This window comes from Colius striatus, chromosome 2, assembly GCF_028858725.1.
Source record: "Colius striatus isolate bColStr4 chromosome 2, bColStr4.1.hap1, whole genome shotgun sequence".
NCBI lineage: Eukaryota > Metazoa > Chordata > Aves > Coliiformes > Coliidae > Colius > Colius striatus.
Genome location: NC_084760.1, coordinates 112,593,658 through 112,614,017, shown reverse-complemented (window position 1 = coordinate 112,614,017; position 20,360 = coordinate 112,593,658). Strand labels below are relative to the sequence as shown.

Sequence of the window (20,360 nt, the reverse complement as noted above, 5' to 3'; positions counted from 1 at the left end):
CTTGAGTAGCATCATAGTGTTGGTAGACTTATCTCTTCCCATCGCTGTAACTTACAGTGCCAAGACCATAACTTGGGCGGCAGTTCCTTGCCCCATTCCTACAGCATTTGCTTCCCATCTGTTGTTCTGAGTTATGGGGTGTATCTTTACAGACAGGACTTTGCCATCTAATGATTTTCCTGTGGATTAGACCTACAGCAACTATATGCATCGATACAAACCCGTGTTCTGAAATTCATACCTGACAGGGCAGAAAGCAGAAGTATCCTAGAAATAAATGTCACTGACTTGAGGGGGATATGCTGCTTTGTTAAATGAAATCTCCATTTAGAGGTTTTAACAATATGTAGTTGTGTTTCTTTAATTCCAGATCCTCAGTAGAGCCCATAAATGTTTTCCATATGTTAGCAAATAAATTTCTCCTGTCTTGTACATTATAAATCGTCCTCTCAAGAGATGCAATCTGAGTAAGATTAGCCATCCGTTCTGTCTCCGTTGGGGGAAACATTGTCTTTGCAGTGGTCTGAGATTGTTCTGTTTGTCTTCATCCATCCAGACTGCATCTTCAGCCTTCTTTAATTAACATTCATTTCAGAAATCACGTTTCTATTCTGTTGTTCCTCAGCCACAGAATTTGCTGCATAATTGAGTTCTTGTGCAAAAATTTTTCCTTAATCTACACTTTTACTTTCAATTATAGATAATAATCCCACATGACCATGAAGTGAAAATTCTGAACTGAGTCCAAGTTAAAAAAGGTCAATGTCTTCCAGAGTCTGCAGAGTGCCTGAAATGGTCTCTTTTAGCAGCCCATCTGAAAAAGCAGAGGTGTTTGTTCCAAAACCTTATGACTGGTTCAGCTGAAACACCGCCCATGTGTTTTTCAGATAAATCCACAGCCTTGTGCCTGCTGTACTGCTAAAGACAAGACGCCCACTGGCAGGAGGAGCAACAGCTCCCATGTCAGTTTTGGTTTGTGAACCTAAAAATGACTGCAGTCCCCTTCTGGGTTAATAGGAATATGAAGGAGAAAGCAACAAACCCCAGCCTTACCAAATCTGAGCTGCATATTACAATCATAGCCGTTTTCATGTGATCAACAGTAATTTGAAAAGCCTACTTTGTGTGTTCGTAATGAGACTTGCAGAGTATCGCAGGTAGAGCAGTCATGATCTTGAGTTGCATGGCTGAGCTACAGGGTTGCATTTCAAGATACCTGGACTGGGTCCATTACTTCTCTTGCAGACTCCAGGCTGAAAGCCTGCTTGCCTCAGTTTCTCAACTACCAGACAGGGGAAATATTCTCCTGCTCCACTAAAGTGATATTGCACCACTGCTTTTCTTCTTTATATAGGTGCTGGTGCTGGGGCTCACACTGAGCTTCCAGCGGAAGTCTTCAGACTCATGTTTTCACCACAGAGTTGCGTTTTTGGAGCAATCCTGAATCCCTTGTGCCTTTTTCTCAGCATGAACATGTACTCCCGTGCTCGAGGATGTTAGAGTAAGGAAGTTTGTCATGTGGCTCGGACACTGCTGACAGTCATCTAAGAGACAGACACAATTACCCACGCGCTGCCGTAGCGGTGCTGATCGTGGCAGATGTTAACGTTACAGTCCTCCTTGCATCTCTTCTGGTTTCCTAATTAAAAAACCAGATTTCTCCCTGCTGCCTTTCCATGAAACCTTTTCCCTACTTTCATCTCCCATGTGGGCCTCAAGCGTGTTACAGCCTCACTATTAAAATTTAAAAGATTTATGTTAGTTAGATAAACACTAAATCTAATTTTTCTTGCTGGCTTGGTTGTTTCACATTCAAATGATTCTCTTAAAGAACAACCGTAGTGCTTTTTCTTAAAAGTAGACGTGTAGAAACCCAGTCCAATTCCTTTGGAATATATTTGTAAGTTCTTTGTGATGCTGGAGCATCTCTTGTCCCACCCCTCCGTGGAAAAAGATGTTGCTCGGAGTAGAAAAGCACTGAGTAGCAAGATTTATTTCTTTCACAAGTTGCACTCCAGGATTGAGGAGCAACAAGAGCCTGCAGTTTCCTTTATCTCCAGGCTAAGATACAGCAACAGAAAGGAAAAATGCCTTTTGGAGGAGCAGAGCTCTATATGGGGGTGGTGGGTTGCAGTGCTTAGGTTGTCACTATGAGTAAGTCCTCTGTGTTTGCTCTGAGGCTGAGCAAAGCGATTAGAGGATCATTGCTCAGTAGGACTAGATGGCTGTACCTACATCAATTACTCTTCCTGCTGAGCAGCTAGCTGTGCTGGGCATGTACAGCTAAAGGATACTGCTGCTAGCCACATCCTCTGATGTCTGGATTTGGGGCTTGCATTGTAAACTACAGCTATGCTAAACCAGATTTTAAAAGGAAAAAGAAATACTTGCCAAGGAGACAAATCCACACACACAAACCAGCAGGCTCAAATCCTTCCCTTTTTAAAAATAAAAGGAAAAAGAAAAGCTTTGAGCAATGAACTGGACTAAGATTTATTCTTTTTTTATATATTTGGGTCTCAGGTTATACACAGTGCTCTGGGCATCCCCATCCTACACTTCAAACAGTCAGCGCAACACCAACTTAGCAATTGCTTGTCATGTCTGAACACGACTCTCGCTCTTCGCACTTCAGCACCGTGAAATCTCTCTTGAATTGTTCCAGCAGACTTGACTACCAAGGTAGTCCCAGAGTCTGAAGTCATTGATTTATCTGTAGTTTAATTGGATTTTTTTCTTCCTCTCATTAGTACTAGCGTGTATCAGCTTCTCAGTGGAATGCTTCCTGCTTTTATGCCAGGGAGCAGGAGGCAAGAAAGATGCCACTGAAAGGTGCTGAATATACAGCTGTGTTAATGCTAGCTGCTTCTTGCTCTTTTCTTTTTCTTTCCTCAGGTTAATTTTGCTTACAACAAATTCATGCCCCTCAATGGGAATGGATACCCATGCTCAAAGAGATTTTTCAATAGGGAAAGTCAAGTGGAAAGTGTTTCTCTAGCTGTCAGGGTTTTTTTAGTGTTGTGTTTTTCCCTTCAGGACCTCCAGTTTCTTTTAAGTCATGCTGGAATTTAACCCATTTATTTTCTTACTCTTTCTACCAATACAAGCAAGCTATACTCACTGATAATTTAATAACAATGGTCACAGAGGTGAAGGTGTCACACTGCTGTCATCTGGGATGGTGGCTGCTCTTCAGCCCCTTCAAAACTTTAGGGGCAATTACTATCTATTTCAGCCTCTAGATTGTCCTTGCTCACTTGTGTGTCACCTGGACAAAAGGAACTCAAAAAATCACTGTGATGTGGAGGTACGCAGAACTGTTTACTCTTCTGTATGTTACAGATTCCTGAGATGTAAGTGAAGAGCTAAGGGGAACTGATAGGAGAGAGAACAGTCTTGCACAATTTATGAATTGTTTTATTGTATTTATCTCTTTTTTTTCTCTTTTGGGTCAATCTCTCATGGGCAAAGCAGGCTTTGCTTGCTGCACTGAACTTCAGTTACTTTGGCACTGTTTCAGTCTAAGGCTTTAAAACAACAAAACCTTTTTATCTTACTCTATTTTTAAACCAAATTTTATCAGTCTGGTTATTTTACCACACACAGTCTTCTAACTCTCAAGTCCCTGGCAAGGATGGGATCACTCAAGCAGTACTGCAGCACTTCCTGAGGACCTAGCACTCATCACTGTGTCAGCAGGGAGAAGTTGGGAAAGTCATTGGAAATTTGGTTGGTCACAGGCACCCAGGTGCATTTTGTGGAGGAGGCAGAGAAGTGTTTGCTGTCACAAAATCAGACCCAAAGGAAAGGATCTTTTTAAATTATTTTTTGGGAGTGTTTTTTTTGTGTGTTAGCCCAAATACAGGAAGCAAATATTTCCTGCAAATACCAGCCTCCTGAGAGATTGGGGAGTTCAGGGTGTCTATGTGAGACAAGGCGAGGAGCTTCTGTCATTCACTAACAAACTATTCAGCAGAAAATACTGATGTTGCTCTCAGATATTCCAAGTCTTGCTGTTGTTTAGTTCTTAGGTGTCTTATTATAGCATTGACTTGGGGATGGATTGAACTACTTTGCTGAGGGTAAGCAATTTCTCTTGTCACATTTCTTCCTCTCAAGAACGTTTTCGTAGTGTATGTTCTGGCTCTCTACCATTCCCCCAGTTAGTTCTGTGCTGGGATTGGGATATATCCTGCAGGAAACTGAAATTCAATCTTCTGCTGCGATGGAAGTTTCCTTATAGCTGTATCTTGCCAGAACTGGTAAGTGTTCTAACTTGTGCACCAGTTGAGTGTTGGGTTTTGTTCGATTTGCCCAGCAGTTCAGAGGAGATGTTTGTCAGGGTGGGGGTCTTTTTGTTTGTTTTTTTCTCACACCTGTTATCCCTTTTCCCTGAGTCTAATTGATGGTATGGTGGCATATTTCATTATGCCAGCTTTTTCAGTTTCATACTCTAATTATTTTGTTATATATAACCAGACTCACATTCATTTAAGTAATTGTCAGATTACTGAAATCTTGTTTTCTGGTGATACACAGCCACCTGAGGCATTGGGATGAGGAGGGTCACCAGCAAACCTGCCCATAGGATCCCTTGTCCAAAGGTGAACTTAGTGGCGCCTTCCTAGCTGTAGTTTCTAGGTGATAAATTCGGGATCTGGGTATGTTGTAGCACCATTTCACACTTGAAATCAGCTAACTATGTGTTTGTCTTCTGACAAAATAATTTGGCTGTGTAGTAATGTGCTTAAACTATGTGATGAGTTAAAGTGTGAAGCTGTTTATGAGCATGTTCCCTTTTAATTCATCTGGAGCTGAATGCTTTAGTGCATTTGTGTGCTTAAAGCACAAATGTGTTAGAAACAAAACACAGCCAAGATGAAATTGTCCTTCCTTAACTTACAGTAAAATGGAGGGGGAAGAGATTTTTTTTAAAAACACCTTTTTTTAATAAAGGATTGGTTTTTTTAACCTGGATCAGTTGGACTTGGTGCATGGCCCTGCAGCAACAGCAGCCACTCAGGTAAAGGGAGGATGCACGGGGGTGAGCATCCAGAGCTGGAGCCCAAATTGATGACTGCCTACAAAGCCATCGCTGGGACCCCTTGCTGAAGGTGGACTTTGCTATTCCTGCCCAAAAGCAGCCACCACAACCCTTGCTGTGATCCCTCAAGGATCCCTCACATGGCTCTGATCCCTCACCCTCAGCCAGGAGAAGCGTTTGCAAGTAGGGCTCACCTCTTCTGTGTTTGCTGCACAGCAGCGTTACCAGCCTCACCTTGTCAACAGAGCTTCACAGGTTTGGTCTGTGCCCTTCTTGTTTTGGCCTTCCTTTTTTTTGACTGTAGTTCCTCGAGCATTTATTTGACATTATGTAAGAGACCTGATTTGAGGCAAGATGCCTGTGAAAACCCAAGTTATTTTCCAACCAGCTTGATTCACCTCACCTTGATTTTGCAGCGCAGCCATGCCAAGAGCAGAGGTGGTGTGGTGCAGCAGGTATGGGCCTGCAGGGGTTATTTTAGCAGTGTATATGAAACTGCAGCTGAGAGATGTGACTTGACTGGTGCCCCTTTAGCCTCAGTGCTACTGAGAGCCAGTGGAGCAAAGAGGGGCTCCTGCCATCCCGCTTTTACCAGCAAGCGGGGGCTGACCCTGCACTGAGCCAGCCCAGGGAAGTGAACCAAAAACTACCCCTGTAAAAGAAAGTGAATACTTTACCAGTGGTTTAGCTCCTCAAGCCAGCTTACTGTAGGGCCTGAGAAGCAGAAGTCCTGGCTCAAGGGAAATCGTAAGAGAGATTGGCTAAGTGGGCATGAAAACCCTCCACCACTGCACTAATACTCGTCGTGTTGCCTGAAATTCATCATATAACCCCCTGGCCGTGGATATATCACCTTCTGCAAGACAGTTCGACTGCTGTGTACAGCAGACCTTGTGCCAGTGGTGCAAGTAAGGTGGATCTTGCAGTGTAACTGAACTGGGCTTAATATTTATAGTGTTGCCACTGCAAAATTCATCCTTTAGTTGAGACAAGGAGACGACAGGATAGCTGAGGCAGTGTCGATGGAAGTGTGTTATAGACAAATGTTTTTACGTTGAAAACAGATGGTTGGTCCTAATACAATTTTCCATTAGGTTCCTTCTTTAGTCTGGGCTATGCAGTTAGCCACTGAAGTGTATAGTCCTTTCTCTTGGCCGTGGGGTGCTTGAAAGTTTCACAAAGCTAGCAAATGGCCTTTTCCATTATTTTAGTATGCAGCTGAAGGCAGCGCCTTTCAGCAGGCGTCTCTGTTTGTAAGCCACAATCTCTCTGGCTGCTGTGTTTGAACAAAACACTTTGTCCTGGGGCGCTCATGGGAGGAGGCACCAGGGCTGCTGGCCAGAATTGGGGTGTCTCATCTGGATCCCGTGTGGGGTGTGAACACATTTGGAAAGAGGCTGCCTTGGCCAAGGGACTGAATGATGATTGACAACTTCCCGCACCACAGGAGAAAGGATTAAGGAATCGCCACCCAGTACATAACCCGGTGGGGCCAAAGGGATGTGGGTCTGGAGCAAGCAGACAGGGTTCAGCCCTCACATCCCAACCTCTCTGTGTAATTTAGAGGGGGGAAAAAGCATTTAGGTCTTGGTGCTGAGCTGGAATGTCTATCTTGGTGGCGATGTGGAGGAGTCTGAGTCAGAACTGTGGGGCAAGTGACTTACATTGCCCTGCTTTTCATGAGGGAGCCTGTAATTTCCATGTGCTCTTTAAACAGTGACAAATCTGATTTGAATCTCTTGTCTCATGTGACAGGTAAAGGAACAAAAAGAGTTCAGTCTGCTTGGAGCATGCACCCACATTTTGCAAGTCTAACCATAATTTGGTTGCATCTTCTCAAATGTTTTGGGTTTGGTTTTTTGTTTGGGGTTTCTTTTCTTTGGAGAATTTGGAAAGGAAAAGGAGTTTGATAAAGCTAAATAATGAAATGTGTTTTTATGTGAGGCTTCATGAATGATTTTCCTTTAAAGTGGCAAGCTCTCTCTTTCACCCCTTAAAAAACACCAACAAAAAACCTGAATGACAGAGTATTGCAGAATGGTGTTCCCTCTGCCCTGTGACGTGTATTTGATAGTAACTGAGGACAAACAACAGAATACAAGAGTCTGCGGAGCTCAAAATGGACCTCTGCCCGGTACAGAAAGGCATTATAAACAACTGCATCTAAATAGCCCTGTTTCCTTCCCTCACCTGCCTAATGTGTTTTGCCAAGGGTCTGCTTGCCCCTTATCTTGTAAATATTTTATGAAAATTAAATCAGAAGTCATTATAGAAAGCAGTTCATCTGTCTCTGGTTCTGCCTGCAAAAGGAGAAGGAAAGGCAGAAGTAAATAAGTACCACTGCATTTTTAAGCAAAGCCTGACATATTTGCAGTGCATATGAAGAGAGTATTTTAAAAGTTTGCATCAGCTGTTGGATTCTATTTTAGTGATGAATTCCAGCTAAAATAACATGAATGCTGATAACTGTGAATAAATGACCCCCAACTGACTTCTTAAAATATCGTATCAGTCTGCTGTGGGAAGTTTGCCTTTAAGTGGGCTTTTTCCCCTGTTTGTAAGCTGGTGTGTTATATAGGAGGAGAACACTGTTGAATTTAGAGGCTGAAGTGTTGAATTTGTATGTGGCAAAGACATTAGTGATGGCTTAGGTGCACTAATTTGTTTTTTATTAGCATTTTTCTTCACCCCTACACTTACTTTCTTCCTCTCCACCACCACCCTTGGAAATTTCTGTAGGGAAGAGCTGAGATTCAGTGGCGAGTTACGTGGAGCCATCTGTTCCCAGCCATGCTCAGCAGCACTGCAGCCTCTTGCCATCCCTGGTGCATGCCCAGTGTTTTAACACCTCCAGCTGAGCTTCTCTCCTTCATTTCCTAGTATCCCTACCCATCTTCCAAGAGAAAGGCTTTTCGGCACCATTGGATGTGCTAAGTTCCCTGTTAGTTCCTTGAAATTAGGAGCTAGTGCTTTCCAAATGACACTGGTGACAAACGGGTCAAAGACAGAAGATTTTAAATAGGAGCTGGCACCCACCTTCCCCTCCAGGCCCCACTGTCTCTGCCTCAGCTTCACCTGGGAGCATCACCTCCCCAGGGTGATACAGACCTCAGTGGCTGTCTCTCATAGCTGTAGCAGAGAACAGCTGTGGTAACGTGGCTAGTATTACTTGTTAGAGGAGGGAGGCTTTACTAATCTTTGTGGAGCTGTATGAACGCAAATATTGGGCAGCTGATCATCCCAACAATGCTGTAGTCCACACTGAGGTGTCATTTCCAAGGCATAAACAGATTAACAGAGTCCCTTATGCAAAAAAGAAAAGGCTGCCTCTGTCTGTAGATGATTTTAAGCGCTCGGTTGGTTTAAACAGTTCTCAGGCTTAGGTAAAAATATCCCACTGAAGTAATGTAGCTCAGCATGGAGAAATGCAATCAGGCCACAGCAAGGAGGAGTTATGGGAATGAAAAAGGAAACGTAGGTGTCCTGGTAAGGAGAGGCTTTCCAGTGTGAGTGCGTCATGGGTAGGCAGAGCCATCCCACTCTCACCACTGTACCCTGGGGTTGCTCTGCTGCCTGGGGAGCAGCCCTGAGAACTGAGGATTGGGGTTTGTTTTGTTTTCCCCTTGCAACATTCCGATTTTCACTTTTAGGTACCTGGTGCTCTAGCCCAGTGGAGCAGTAAGAGCAAGGTGAGGGGTATCATATGGGAAGGAAATATTGTGTGGGCCTACTCAGAGCCTCTGGTCCTGGGCTGAGACTGAGCAAAATGGAGTACTGTCTTCCTTCAGTCCTCCTAAATTCTGCAGGCGTTCCTCTGTGTATCTGTTCAAATGCCTGCTTGTGCAGAGTTGTGTCTGATGCCCTGTAGTAGCAAAACAGGATCATGTCACTGAGGTTTCCCCCTTCCCATATCTTATTGTTGACTGTATCATTTAACCATGTCTGATTCTCCCATAGTCTTCTTGCTTCTTGAAGGGAGCTGTTAAGCCACATCTGTGGCCTATGCAGACCTGACTGATGGTGCTGGAATTGGGTTTAGCGTTAGCTCAACAGAGAGGATCTTGTGCACCGAATCCTCGTAAATGTTCCCTGAGTTTTGCTGACTTAGCTGCTGGTGGCTGTGCTGCCTTTTCTGACACTAAGAGCTATACCCACAAAGCTTAAGAATGAAAAAGGTAGCCATAGAACTAGAGAGCACTTTGCACTTGATGCTGGTATTTGTATAAGTGGTGATTAGGAAGCAGTCCAAACATCTAAGAAATTATAGTCCTGTTCTAGTTTGAGAAAAGTCTGAATCCGTGCATGTTGTAACGGTTGTGTACAACCAATTTGTCTTTGAAGTGTGAATATCATCTAAGATGAAGCTTCTCTTTCAGACTCTCTGCTAGGGAATAAAACTAGATTCAGCTCCAGCAGTTCTCAATGGATGAGAGCATCAAGATGTTTCAAAATGTATGGAAGTGATTTTTCTTCAGTACAGTTTCTGTCTTGTCTTCGATGACGGGAAACAAACATAAATTCACCAGACACATTTTCTTCTTTGACTTTATATTGCTGTGACAAACTAAAAGCTTGTGCTCAGGGGACAAGGAGTCTCAAATCTCAGGAGATTTTTCACACTGAACCTTTCACTTAATGCTTAGATAATCCAAGCTCCCTTTGAAGCAGGCTGTCCTCAGTAAAACAGAGCATGGTTTGAGATGGATGGAAAATGTCAACTGTTTCATTTTCTAATTTTCTCAAATAGAGAGAAAAAGGTGTTTTGTGACAAAAAGTAGGTTTTTTGCTGTTCTCTGTGTGAAATTCAAAAGTGCTGTATTTCTTTAGGCTCTTAAAAAAAAAAAAGCTGGAGGGGAAAGGAGGGACTTGTTCTGGCAAGATTAAACTGAGAGTTCTGAGAGACTGTATTTTATCTTAATTTCTTTGGAAAGGTGGCAGTTTCTTTGCCATGCATCTGAAATGACTCTGACTTCCTCTTTGTGAAGTTCATAAACAGTGGAGGCTCTGCAGATAAACTTGAGATTGGTGCTTAGCTCAGGATTGCTCACTTGCTGTACCGTTTCACCCACCTTATCATTTTTCCTTTCCGTATTGATAGCACAGCTGCGTTCTCCCTTATTCCAGTGAATGAAAAGAGCCAAGTGAAAAAGAGCCAGCTTGTGCTGGAGCTCCCAAGGGATCACACCTGGGCAGAGCACACAAACAAGGGGCTCCAGCTGCCTGCAGGGAGCTCATCGTGTGAGCCTCCGCTGGAAGTGGTCAGGCTCTGACTTGGGGGCAGGATGCAGCTTGCTGGCTGTTGTTTTTCCAGGGTCATCCCCAAGCTGTGAATTGGTGAGGGAGCTGGGTTTCTTCTCCTGGGGATGACAGGGATGTCTTTTCAGATGATGAGCTCTCTTTATAACATGTCCAGGCTTCCCGAATTGAACGCAGGAGCTGTTGTGAGGAGGTTTTGGCTGTTATGGAAGGCTGCCTTGTTAGAGACCTTGAACCCTCACTCAGTTTTGTATTTCCATGCTGTGTATTGACAGTGCCCCTCAGATACAGATGATGCAGTGAGTGAGCTGGCATGACAGAAGGAGATAAGCAAAGCCTGGAGCGTGGTGATAGAGGTCAGCTTGTAGAGGCCCTGTGCTTTGCAAAGGCCAAGCTAGCATGGGTTTTCAATTCTTTTAGGACCATCATTTGCAAAACTACTTGTTCAACATCATGGTACTTCAGTTACCCCTTGTCTTCTCCACCTTACGTAACCATGAAAGTCCTAAAGGGAAGGAAAACCATTTTGTCTTGCTTGACTCAAAATTATTTTTAACAGCAAACTTGCAAATAGTTTAGCTGGCTGAGAGCACTTCTGGAAGTTATAAGGGACAGAGCTCCATAATTTCCCTCTGGCAAGCAATTTCTGACAAGCTGCTGCAGATTGTATTGCTTCATAACTTTGAGATGAATCTGTGTTCTTTTTCATAGTCACCCTTGGATGTTGCATCACATTGAGGGGAACCTATTCTGTAAAGTCATTAGAGGCAAGGTGATCAGTCTAGTTCAGGAGCAGGAGGAGGCTTTTTTTCTCATCAGTTTTTATGATAGATGCTTATCTCAGGATATTACTTAGACACCCGATTAGCCCTGCCGTTCTTGTGTAACAAATCCATCTCAATGAGAAGTAAATTATTAACATAATCTTCTTTACTAATGACTAGAGTTTTTTGACTTAATGAGTCACTTCTGAAAGTCTGAGGAGGAAACAGGGGCACTCTTTAAATTTAATGATCACAGTGTAGTCATTTGCATGTAGGAGCCCCACGTTGTTTCTCAAAGCAGCCATATCAAACACGCAGTACATGTGCTTACTCAGGTATGTACCGCTCACTTGCAAAAGGGAATATGTTCCATGGGTTTTAGAAAATAGCTATTATGGTTGTGATTAATGATTTTGTTATCCGAGCAGTGAAACCACAAGACTTTGCGACCTTCGTTGCAATCGCAAGGCTCTAGTACGTGCAGCACAGATTTCTCTTAATTGAGCATTTGAGGACGTGTTGAAACAGAGTTTCTTATCAGGCTCTCTGTTCCAACAACTTCAGTTTTGGGTTTGTTTCTTTTATGTGGCTACTGGGCATGTTTTCAATAGTTTCCCCTCAAAAACAAATACTGGAGCTGGATTGGTTTCAACAGGCTTTAGAGTGAAGACTGTTTCTCTGAGAGACTGGTGGCTCGATAGTTTGGGACATATTCTTCCATTGGTGAAGTAGCCTGGCTCTGGAGCCCATGTCCTTTGTAGATATATTGCTCTAGGTGAGTGTGTTGTATTTAGGTGACCTGCAACAAACCTGTCATGTCTCCCTCCTCTAGTGTCCTCAAAATTTTCCCTGCTATGTTGGTGGAGGAAAATCCCAGCCAAGACTCAGTTGTGGGAGGCAGAAGATGTTCTCTGCTTCCATCACTAACTGAGTCTTGCCATTGTTTGTTTGTAGTGGTACTTGGCTGAAACGAGAGTACCTTTTTTCTGAGAATGTGCCTGATCTTCGCGAGTCACCAAGTCCAGGTTCAGTTGCAGTGGAATGGTGCTGAGAGAACACTATACTTTTGAAGGCCTGAGCATTATTGTGTCTTTGATCCTCAGTCACTTTCTCCTGAGGATTTCTGTATGGCTTCTTGAACCATCTTTTAACTATGGGCTCTGTCAGAATTACCTCCTTCTGTTTGAACCTTATGTGAGCCTATTCCAGTGAACGCCTCGCAATCTTCTCTTCTGGAAAATACCAGCAGAATAAAGTCTTACTACTCATATTCTCATGGGACTCACAATTTACTTGACTTCTCCTCCCCTCTTAGTGGTTCCTTTCGTCATCGTTTTCTAGGCTGGAGAGATCCAGGCTGTTTATGGGGAAGCTGTCCTATGTCTTCAGTTGTCCTGACCACAGCTCTGTGAGCCTCCCATAGTAGAAATACGCTTACTGACACAGGGTGGAGGGGAGGCTCTCCACACACATGCAGTGCCTTGATGATCTTTTTTGCTAGTGCTGCAGTTTTTTGCCTGTTGCTGAGCCACCAAGCTGACACTGTCACAGGGCTGTCTGCTTTAAGCCCAAGGCCTCTTTCCACGCAGGAATAGCTGGTTCAGAGTGCATCGTTGCATATGTCACGTCAAGGTGTTTCTCTCACCTTGCACTTCAGGGGTGACTTTTTTTTTTAACATCCAATCTCTCAGCATTATGAGAGTCTTAAACTGAGTTTTCAGGGTCAGCTTTCATTTTTACTCCCTTGAATAATGTACGCTTCATCAGAACACTGTGTTGTCTTGTTCACTTGTCTCTTCATACTGTTGATGAGTATGCTCAGTAGCACAAGTTAGGAGCCTGTGGGTTTCATCGGTGACCTTTTGCTTGGGATGGTGGAATTTTCTACTTTTTTTTCTCCCCAAACTTCAAACCATTCATTCCTATGTGTTGAGAGCCTTCTCTCTTCTGCTGCACAAGTTTGAAGCTTCAATGGGGGGCCTTGTTGGAAAGCAACAGTGCTTATGCCAGCCAGTGGTCAGCAAGGTAACCCTGCAGACACCACATTTGTCGACCAGTTGCCTTTAGCGTCACCAACCAGGAGACAGCGTGAACTTTTTTACAGATGAGCGAGCAGAGACCTAGTCTCAGCTAGCTTGCTTTCTCCCTTTCTGGGTGCTCAGAGTAAGTGTTTGTGTTGGCAAACTGCCCCTCTAATCTGAGGACATTGAATGTGGAAATGCAGCAATTTTTAATAAGGTGAAAGCAGAGGCCAGAGCCACAGCCTCTGTGGTATGCTACAAACAGGTTTTGTAGCCGTGTCAACACATGTGGAGGAGAGGCTCAGTTGCCCTGCCAGGGTCTGAAGGAGAATAAGGTGTGGAGGAAAGCAAGGGTTAGATAAGAATCAGGCAAGATAAAAATCACTACAGCCTCTTTTCCAATTACCTGTTGGAGAAATGCTGCCTTCCCCGAGAGGCAGCAAATAGCACACTGCTCAGAGGGCTGGTTATAGCTCCCAGCTGCCCTGCCGAGATTATCTAGCACTTACATCCAGTTTGGGATTTTTATTTTTCATTTGGGAGGGTGAGGGGATTGCAGGCCAGTATGTGCAACCTCCTCCAGTTGGGTGATTTTCCCAGGCTTGGTTATTTTGACCACAAGCACCCACGATGCTTTTGTAGCGTATCTGCTGAAGGCTTGTCCCAGCAGGGCTCTGCTGCAGTTCCAGTGAAGGTGAAGGGTCCTGTTGGCTAGCATGGCACTGTGTTATGGCCCTGCCTCTTTTTTGCTTCACAGCAGTCAAAGTTTAACTTGGAGAGCATGCTTGCAGGCTGAGGCTGCCCAGGTGTGTGCCTTTCTATTGTTCTGAGTAGTTTAAATTGTAGCTTGGCATCTGGGTCTGCACTGCATAGAGCACAGCAAAAAGGTATTTGTATGAGGTGGCTGTTGTAACTCTTCTCAGGTTTTCAAAATGGGTTGAAAGCTTAATGTTATTACGAAGTACTTGCTTATAGAAGCTGCTCAGTTTCTTTTGAAATGTCCCCACAATGTGCTAGATACAGTAGGACCTGAAGTTACAAGCCCAAGAATTAGCTTTGAAGGGTTTAAAGCTCAGATTTGATGTGCCTTTGTCTAGTGTGTTCTGAAATGGCTGATGAAACCACTTTTTAAACAGAGCCTGAATATCAGTGCAGTTAACATTTTAGAGGTGATGGAACTACCTTAAGGGTTGTTCTGCACCTAAGTACTTTTTAAAAAACCCAAAACAAACACATGCATTAAAAGTCTGTTCCTAGTGAGTGGGTTGGCCATTCAGAACTCATCCTGCTTGTTGTACCTCTCAGATAACCCAGCCTGGCTTTACATCACACTGCAAACAGATCAGTGTATTTACTTTCAACAGAGTTAGTTGGGAGTCCAGTGCTTGTAAGTACTATAGAGGTTAAAGAGGATCAACATCTATTTTGTGTTGTAATGCTTTAAGGTGTGCTCACTTTTGGACAGTGTTGTTTTCAGAATAAACAAATATCCCCAATGAATGTTCTTGGAGTAAGAGACAGTGTCTAGTACAATTCATTGGAAAATAATATTGACAGAGTGCAATCTTGACAAAGAGAATTTTTCAGGTAAAGGTTTTTCAGGTAAAACCAGTCTTCTCCCACTAGTGATACAACTTTTTTCTGCTCTTAAGGTTGCATCTCTAGCTGACTGCTGTGGCAATGGGACCCTTTCCCTTGGAGTCATTGTAGCTGCAGCACAGCTTGTTAGTTGGAGGGGGATAGAGATTTTTTTTCCTGGTTCAGAGCGCCAATATTTTAGGCATGTGCAATGTTACAGCTCTTCTGATCGTTGTGCATGGCGGCTTTTTTTTCCTGATCCTGATCTGTTGCATTTAACAGCTGTCCTCTGATATTCATGGTAATATGAAAAAGCCCAACCTCTCTATGAGAAGGATTAATGGGCAAAATTCTGAACGTGTACATCTTGTATGGAAACTGTTTTAACCAAGGAAGGACTGTGGAGGGAGGATGGCTAAGGCTAGTACCCTGCTGTGTATTTCTTCAGGAGGAGAAATATATAAATTAAGAAGCTGCAAATATTGGCTACAACATCTTATTGTGTGATGTTTCACCCTTTTGTGATTGTTGTTGTTGTGTAATGATGGAACCAATTAATGTAAAGAAAGTGCTCACTGTGAGCCAGGAATGTATAAAAACACAAATAACATTCATTGCACATTAGAAATTAGTGACAAAACAAGTTAAAAAAAACAAAACAAAACAGCCCTGGAGTTCTAAAGGCAGGCTGATTATTCAGGTAGCCTGTGATGAACTGCAGTTCGCTGAGCATTTGGAGAAGAACGTGTAAAGGAGTTTTTGGCTTACAGAATTATAGAATCATTGTGGCTGGAAGAGACCTTTAAGACCATCGAGTCCAACCTTTTCTAGCCTTACCAACTGCTAGACCATTTCCTTAAGTACAACAAAATTGACAGGATTTTTGTAGGGGTGAGTAACTAGTGGGTACAGCCTGGGCACACACACGCTCAGGGTCTGCTCACAGGACTTGCACATTTGCGTTGCCCTTCAGAGGCAGCATTAACACTCCTGGTTCCGCAGTGGCCTGTATAACAAGTAACGTGCCAAGCAAATACGAGTGGTGTTGGTGAATGTGTCATGGGTAGGCTATGGCATATAAGTTTTCCGTGTGTGTGGTGACAGTTTTTACGGCCTGGCAACAGATCTGCCTCTTTCAAGTATTTTATGCGAAACTTAATGAAGTTTCTGCTGTCAGGTGTTGCCAGGATTGCAGGTGTGCACCAAGTCAGCCAGTGGCAAAACATCTCTTTTAACACCATCTGCAGTAACAGCTGAATGGACAGTAATTCTTTTTCCCTCTCCCTTTCCATATAAAACAGAATGCTACAGATAGCTCCTCTAACTCCTCTCAAAAAAGGGAACAGCCTGTACGAACTCTGGCTTCTCCTGCATCCTGCGAACATCGAAGAATTTGCACTCGTGGACACCTTCACGACCATTATAGCTCTGACCACTACCATCTAGAACAAGTAAGGTTTCTCCTCAGTGTTGCCACCTAAAGGGCTGTGTCTACTGTAAGCTAAGACTAGTATTTGGTTCTCCTCCCACATCCCTGTTGGACATCCCCCTTTCCTTTTCCCACCTTTCCTGTTCCGTTAGCTTTAAATATATTGCAATTTTTAAAAGAACTAAAAGGGTTTACACTGTGATTTAAAGTTTTACGTTGTACCACGTGTGCAAAGACCATTGTAGGTCTGTGGCAGTTGCACTCATTCCTGAGCTGAGGGCCGAAACTCTGTCATGGGTCTCGGTGAAGAGCACGGAAAGAAGGAAAGACAAGACTGTTAAAAATTGGTTTTTTTACTAAGCAAGGAAATGGTGATTTCTGATAAGCAAAGTGAACTCACTTATCTTTTCTCCATCTTCCCTTCCATCTCTGCTTTCACAGTCAGTACCGCGATCCTACCGGCACGTCAACTTTCCAGACGATGATGAGGAGATAGTGCGCATCAATCCTCGGGAAAAGATTTGGATGACTGGATACGAGGACTATCGCCATGCCCCAGCGCGAGGGAAGAACTTTGATCCCGACGACATGGACTCCTACGTACGTTTTGCCAAAAGCGAGGCCTCAAAACATGAATACACTTACCCTTACGTAGACAACTCGGACTTTGACCTGGGTGAAGATATCAAGGGTGCTGTGATAAAGACTCAACCTGTCAAATTCAAGCCCAGGCGGAAGGAAGATGGGGAGAGGTCGCGGTGTGTGTACTGCAGGGACATGTTCAACCACGAGGAGAACAAACGGGGTCAATGCCAGGATGCTCCAGACCGTGTCAAGACTTGCATCCATCGAGTGAGCTGTATGTGGTGCGCAGACACTATGCTCTATCACTGTATGTCCGATCCAGAAGGAGACTATATAGATCCTTGCTCGTGTGACACCAGTGATGAAATGTTTTGCCTCCGGTGGATGGCCCTTATCGCCTTGTCTTTCATTGCTCCATGTATGTGCTGTTACTTGCCGCTTCGGGCTTGTTACCACTGTGGGGTCATGTGCAGGTGCTGTGGTGGAAAACACAAAGCTGCTGGATGACTACAGATGCATTCAAAGTGTTACGTTTCTCCTGTAGTTCAAGGAACACGTTGGTTTTGGAGCATTGAGATCACTCGTTTTGATGCAGCCACCGTGCCCAACAGCATCCAGAAACCACCAGTTTGGATCACTTTACATCCGATCGTCTGGGGCTCACACTGCATTGATTGCTCATCAAGTGTTCTAACTAACTAACCTACAGCATAGACTTTTGTATTATTAATCTGTAAGCAAAACAGACTGTCTTGTACATGTTTATAATTTTTTTTGTTTCTTTTCAGTTAAAATGAGTTTGAGGAAAGAACTGCTTTAAATGGTGGTGGATTGTAGAACATCTCCAGGTTGTGTCCGTCTTGCCTCCGCTTGTGCGGTACCATCAGCGTGTTTAGCAAGCTTTGGCATTTCTAGAAACGGGGTGATGTAGTGAATTGAAATCACACTTGGAAGGTATTTTAACTTGCCATCAAGTTATTGTGTGTGTATAGAAGGTGTGCTAGTAACAAACTTGTACCACGACACAGTATTTCTGTCACTGGTTTTCTTTGGGTTTTCTGTTCTGTTTTCCAAAGCCAAAATAGCCATCTAAGCTGCAGTTTCTCTTCTAGAGTCCGTCGTCATTTCCTTCAGCAAACATCTGAAACTATTTCTCTGTTCGTGAAGCTCTACGAACAGAAAGTAAGGCTCAGTTACCATAGTCACATAACCATTGAGAATCTGGTAGTTCTCCTTACCTGTAATCATTTCAGACCACTACTTGAAAGGGAAACTTAAATGTTAGGGTTTTCTTTTTTTCCCTAAATAACGTTGGAAAAATAAAACTGTGTTTTCAGACTTCTGCCCAAAAGAAAGGGAACTTCTACATTAACCAGCCATGTAATGATCTGTGAATAAAACACTAAGGTTCCAGATGAGGAAAATAGTTGTTTATGCAAAGAATTACTAACAATGCAACGTCAAAAGCACTATTATGGCAATTCTGGGGAAATGCTGCATTAAGTGGTGGATTATATGGAAAATAATATTTGTTTGCTTGTTTTCTGTATAATACATGAGCATGAGAACATAGGCGTCCACGGTAAAAACTGCATTTAGCAATCTCAACAGGTATTTCAAATCAAAAGCCAGGATGTTAACCACCACTTCATTTTCCTGACCCGCAGTCCCAGTCCCCCAGATGCTTACACATGTCTCGATGTATTGCTCATGCAGCCGGCGTTTCTGTGAGTCTACGTGTAGGATTTAAGCGTGTGAGTCTTTGCAGGAGCCAGACCAAAGCATCTCCCTGGCTTTCCCCTTCCCCAGTTCACCACCCAGATTTATCAAGTGGATGCATAAAGTGCATACAGCAGGATAAGATTAATTTGTTTTTGTTTTTTAACTTTTTTTGTTTTTAAATGTCATGTTGTCTTGTGTACAAGGCTTGTAATTAGCTTGGAAAAAGAGTATTTTTCTAATATATTACAAGGAATAGCCAAATAATTTTTATTAAAAAAAAGAATAAAAAAAAAGATTTAGCGCAGTGAGCTCTAACTAGCATAGTACAATCTGAATACCTTGAGGCAGCTAGGGATTGGCTTGTCAAAGCTGGCACTGCTGTTCCTGCCATACTTTCTTTCTGCAGTAAATTGCCAGTGGGCGCATGTCCTTTCCCTCCCTCTATTGCACATTGACATCAGTCTTAAAAGAGAGGAATTTTTTCTTTTTTTCCTTTTTTTTTTTCCTTTAATTAATTAATTTGCCAAATAAATGTAAAAGGAACACTTGCCATTCTTTCTTGGTGGAATGTCCCAACGGTTCCTCTGAGAGTTAATCACAGCTTTTGTTTTAGTCGACCGTGAATTAAGTATGCAATGTGCTTATACACTATAGAGTTGGGGAGGCTTAATTCGTAGCAGTTGCTGGGGATTTTTTCAGTTGGGAAAATAAAAATGAATGATAGTGGAAAAGGGATGGAGTGTTACACTCTGGGTGATGTGTCTGGGTTTGCTGAATGAAATATAAATATTTTGTGCCTAATAGCAGTTGACAAATCTCTCAATGGTGTCTAGTAAACATCAAGCCAGCCTCGGAAAAAAGAAAAAGAATACAATTAATGGAACAACCTTTTCCTTTTATTTCCGTTCTCAAAAGTTGTTTCATGTAAACAAACATCTGTAAGATCTTCTCTCTACAAAGCACAACACTACAAAAAGATCTTACAGCTTTTTGTCCGGTCTTGAAGTGCCCCTATTTATTTAAGTAGACATACTCTAAGCCTTTCTGTATGTCTGGAAATAAAAGGTTTTTTTAGACAAAAAAAAATCCCTCTTCTTTTTTTGTTTGCTTTTTCGTTTTTCTTTTTAATCTCATCCCCTCCTTCGTCCCTCTTCTCCTGGGTTTTTGTAACACTTGTAGATTTTGCTGCGTGTGTTATTTGGTTCGTGAAGGCAGTGGTGTAAGGGCACAATGATAGAAATGGGTGTTTTTTTGTAAATATTTCTCCTTCCTTTCCACACTGCTGCTGAACAGTGTGTAGCGTTCTCCCAGTCAGCTTTGCAATACTGACATCAATCATTTGAGAGAAATTATTCAGATTTTATTTTTGTATCTGTGGTAACAAAACATTAACCAATTTTTTTTCTCTCTCTCTTGTGGAAAGTTTTTGGGTTTTTGGGTTTTTTTTTTTGTTTTTTCCAAGCTATCGCTCACGTTAACAAATTAAAGTGCCTGAAGCCTCATCATTATTGTATCTATATACTAAAAGTTAAAACCCTGTTGTATTGATTTTTATAAGCCTTTTTACCTCTGTGTAAAAAAAAAATATATATACAAGTGTATGATGTACATTTTAGTTCTTAACTTCTTTTTTTATTGTTTCTAATATGTATGATCAGTGTAGCTATTGCTTTAAAATGTACCATGTAAATATAAATACATCATATCAAAACGATGCCGTTTATTGTCAAAAGGATGACGTTTATTGTTACTCAGTTGGCTGGAAAATGAAGAGGAAACAAAGTCGAGAGCTACCTCCCCCAGACCTTGGGGTTGCTGAGGGGAAAAGACAGATGCTGTTACCCTCAGGCACAGGCTCTTCTCACTCAAATGCAGCGGGGAGCAGGGGGGGGCAGGTGTGCTTTTGAGTGGTTTTTAGGTAGTTTGCAGGCATTTCACACAGTTTGGGGGAGCGTGTCCAC

At 42.8% G+C, this 20,360-nt stretch overlaps 1 protein-coding gene across 1 annotated transcript in view; it reads left to right on the top strand.

Moving 5' to 3' along the window:
• SPRED2 (sprouty related EVH1 domain containing 2) overlaps positions 1 to 20,057 on the top strand; it is a 63,935-nt gene extending 43,878 nt beyond the window's left edge. Inside the window, exons 5-6 of the mRNA XM_061989203.1 lie at positions 15,965 to 16,114; positions 16,534 to 20,057. Coding sequence (XP_061845187.1) covers positions 15,965 to 16,114; positions 16,534 to 17,184 — 801 coding nt within the window. The 3' untranslated portion in view covers positions 17,185 to 20,057. The remainder of the gene's footprint in view (positions 1 to 15,964; positions 16,115 to 16,533) is intronic.
• Positions 20,058 to 20,360: the final 303 nt, after the last annotated feature.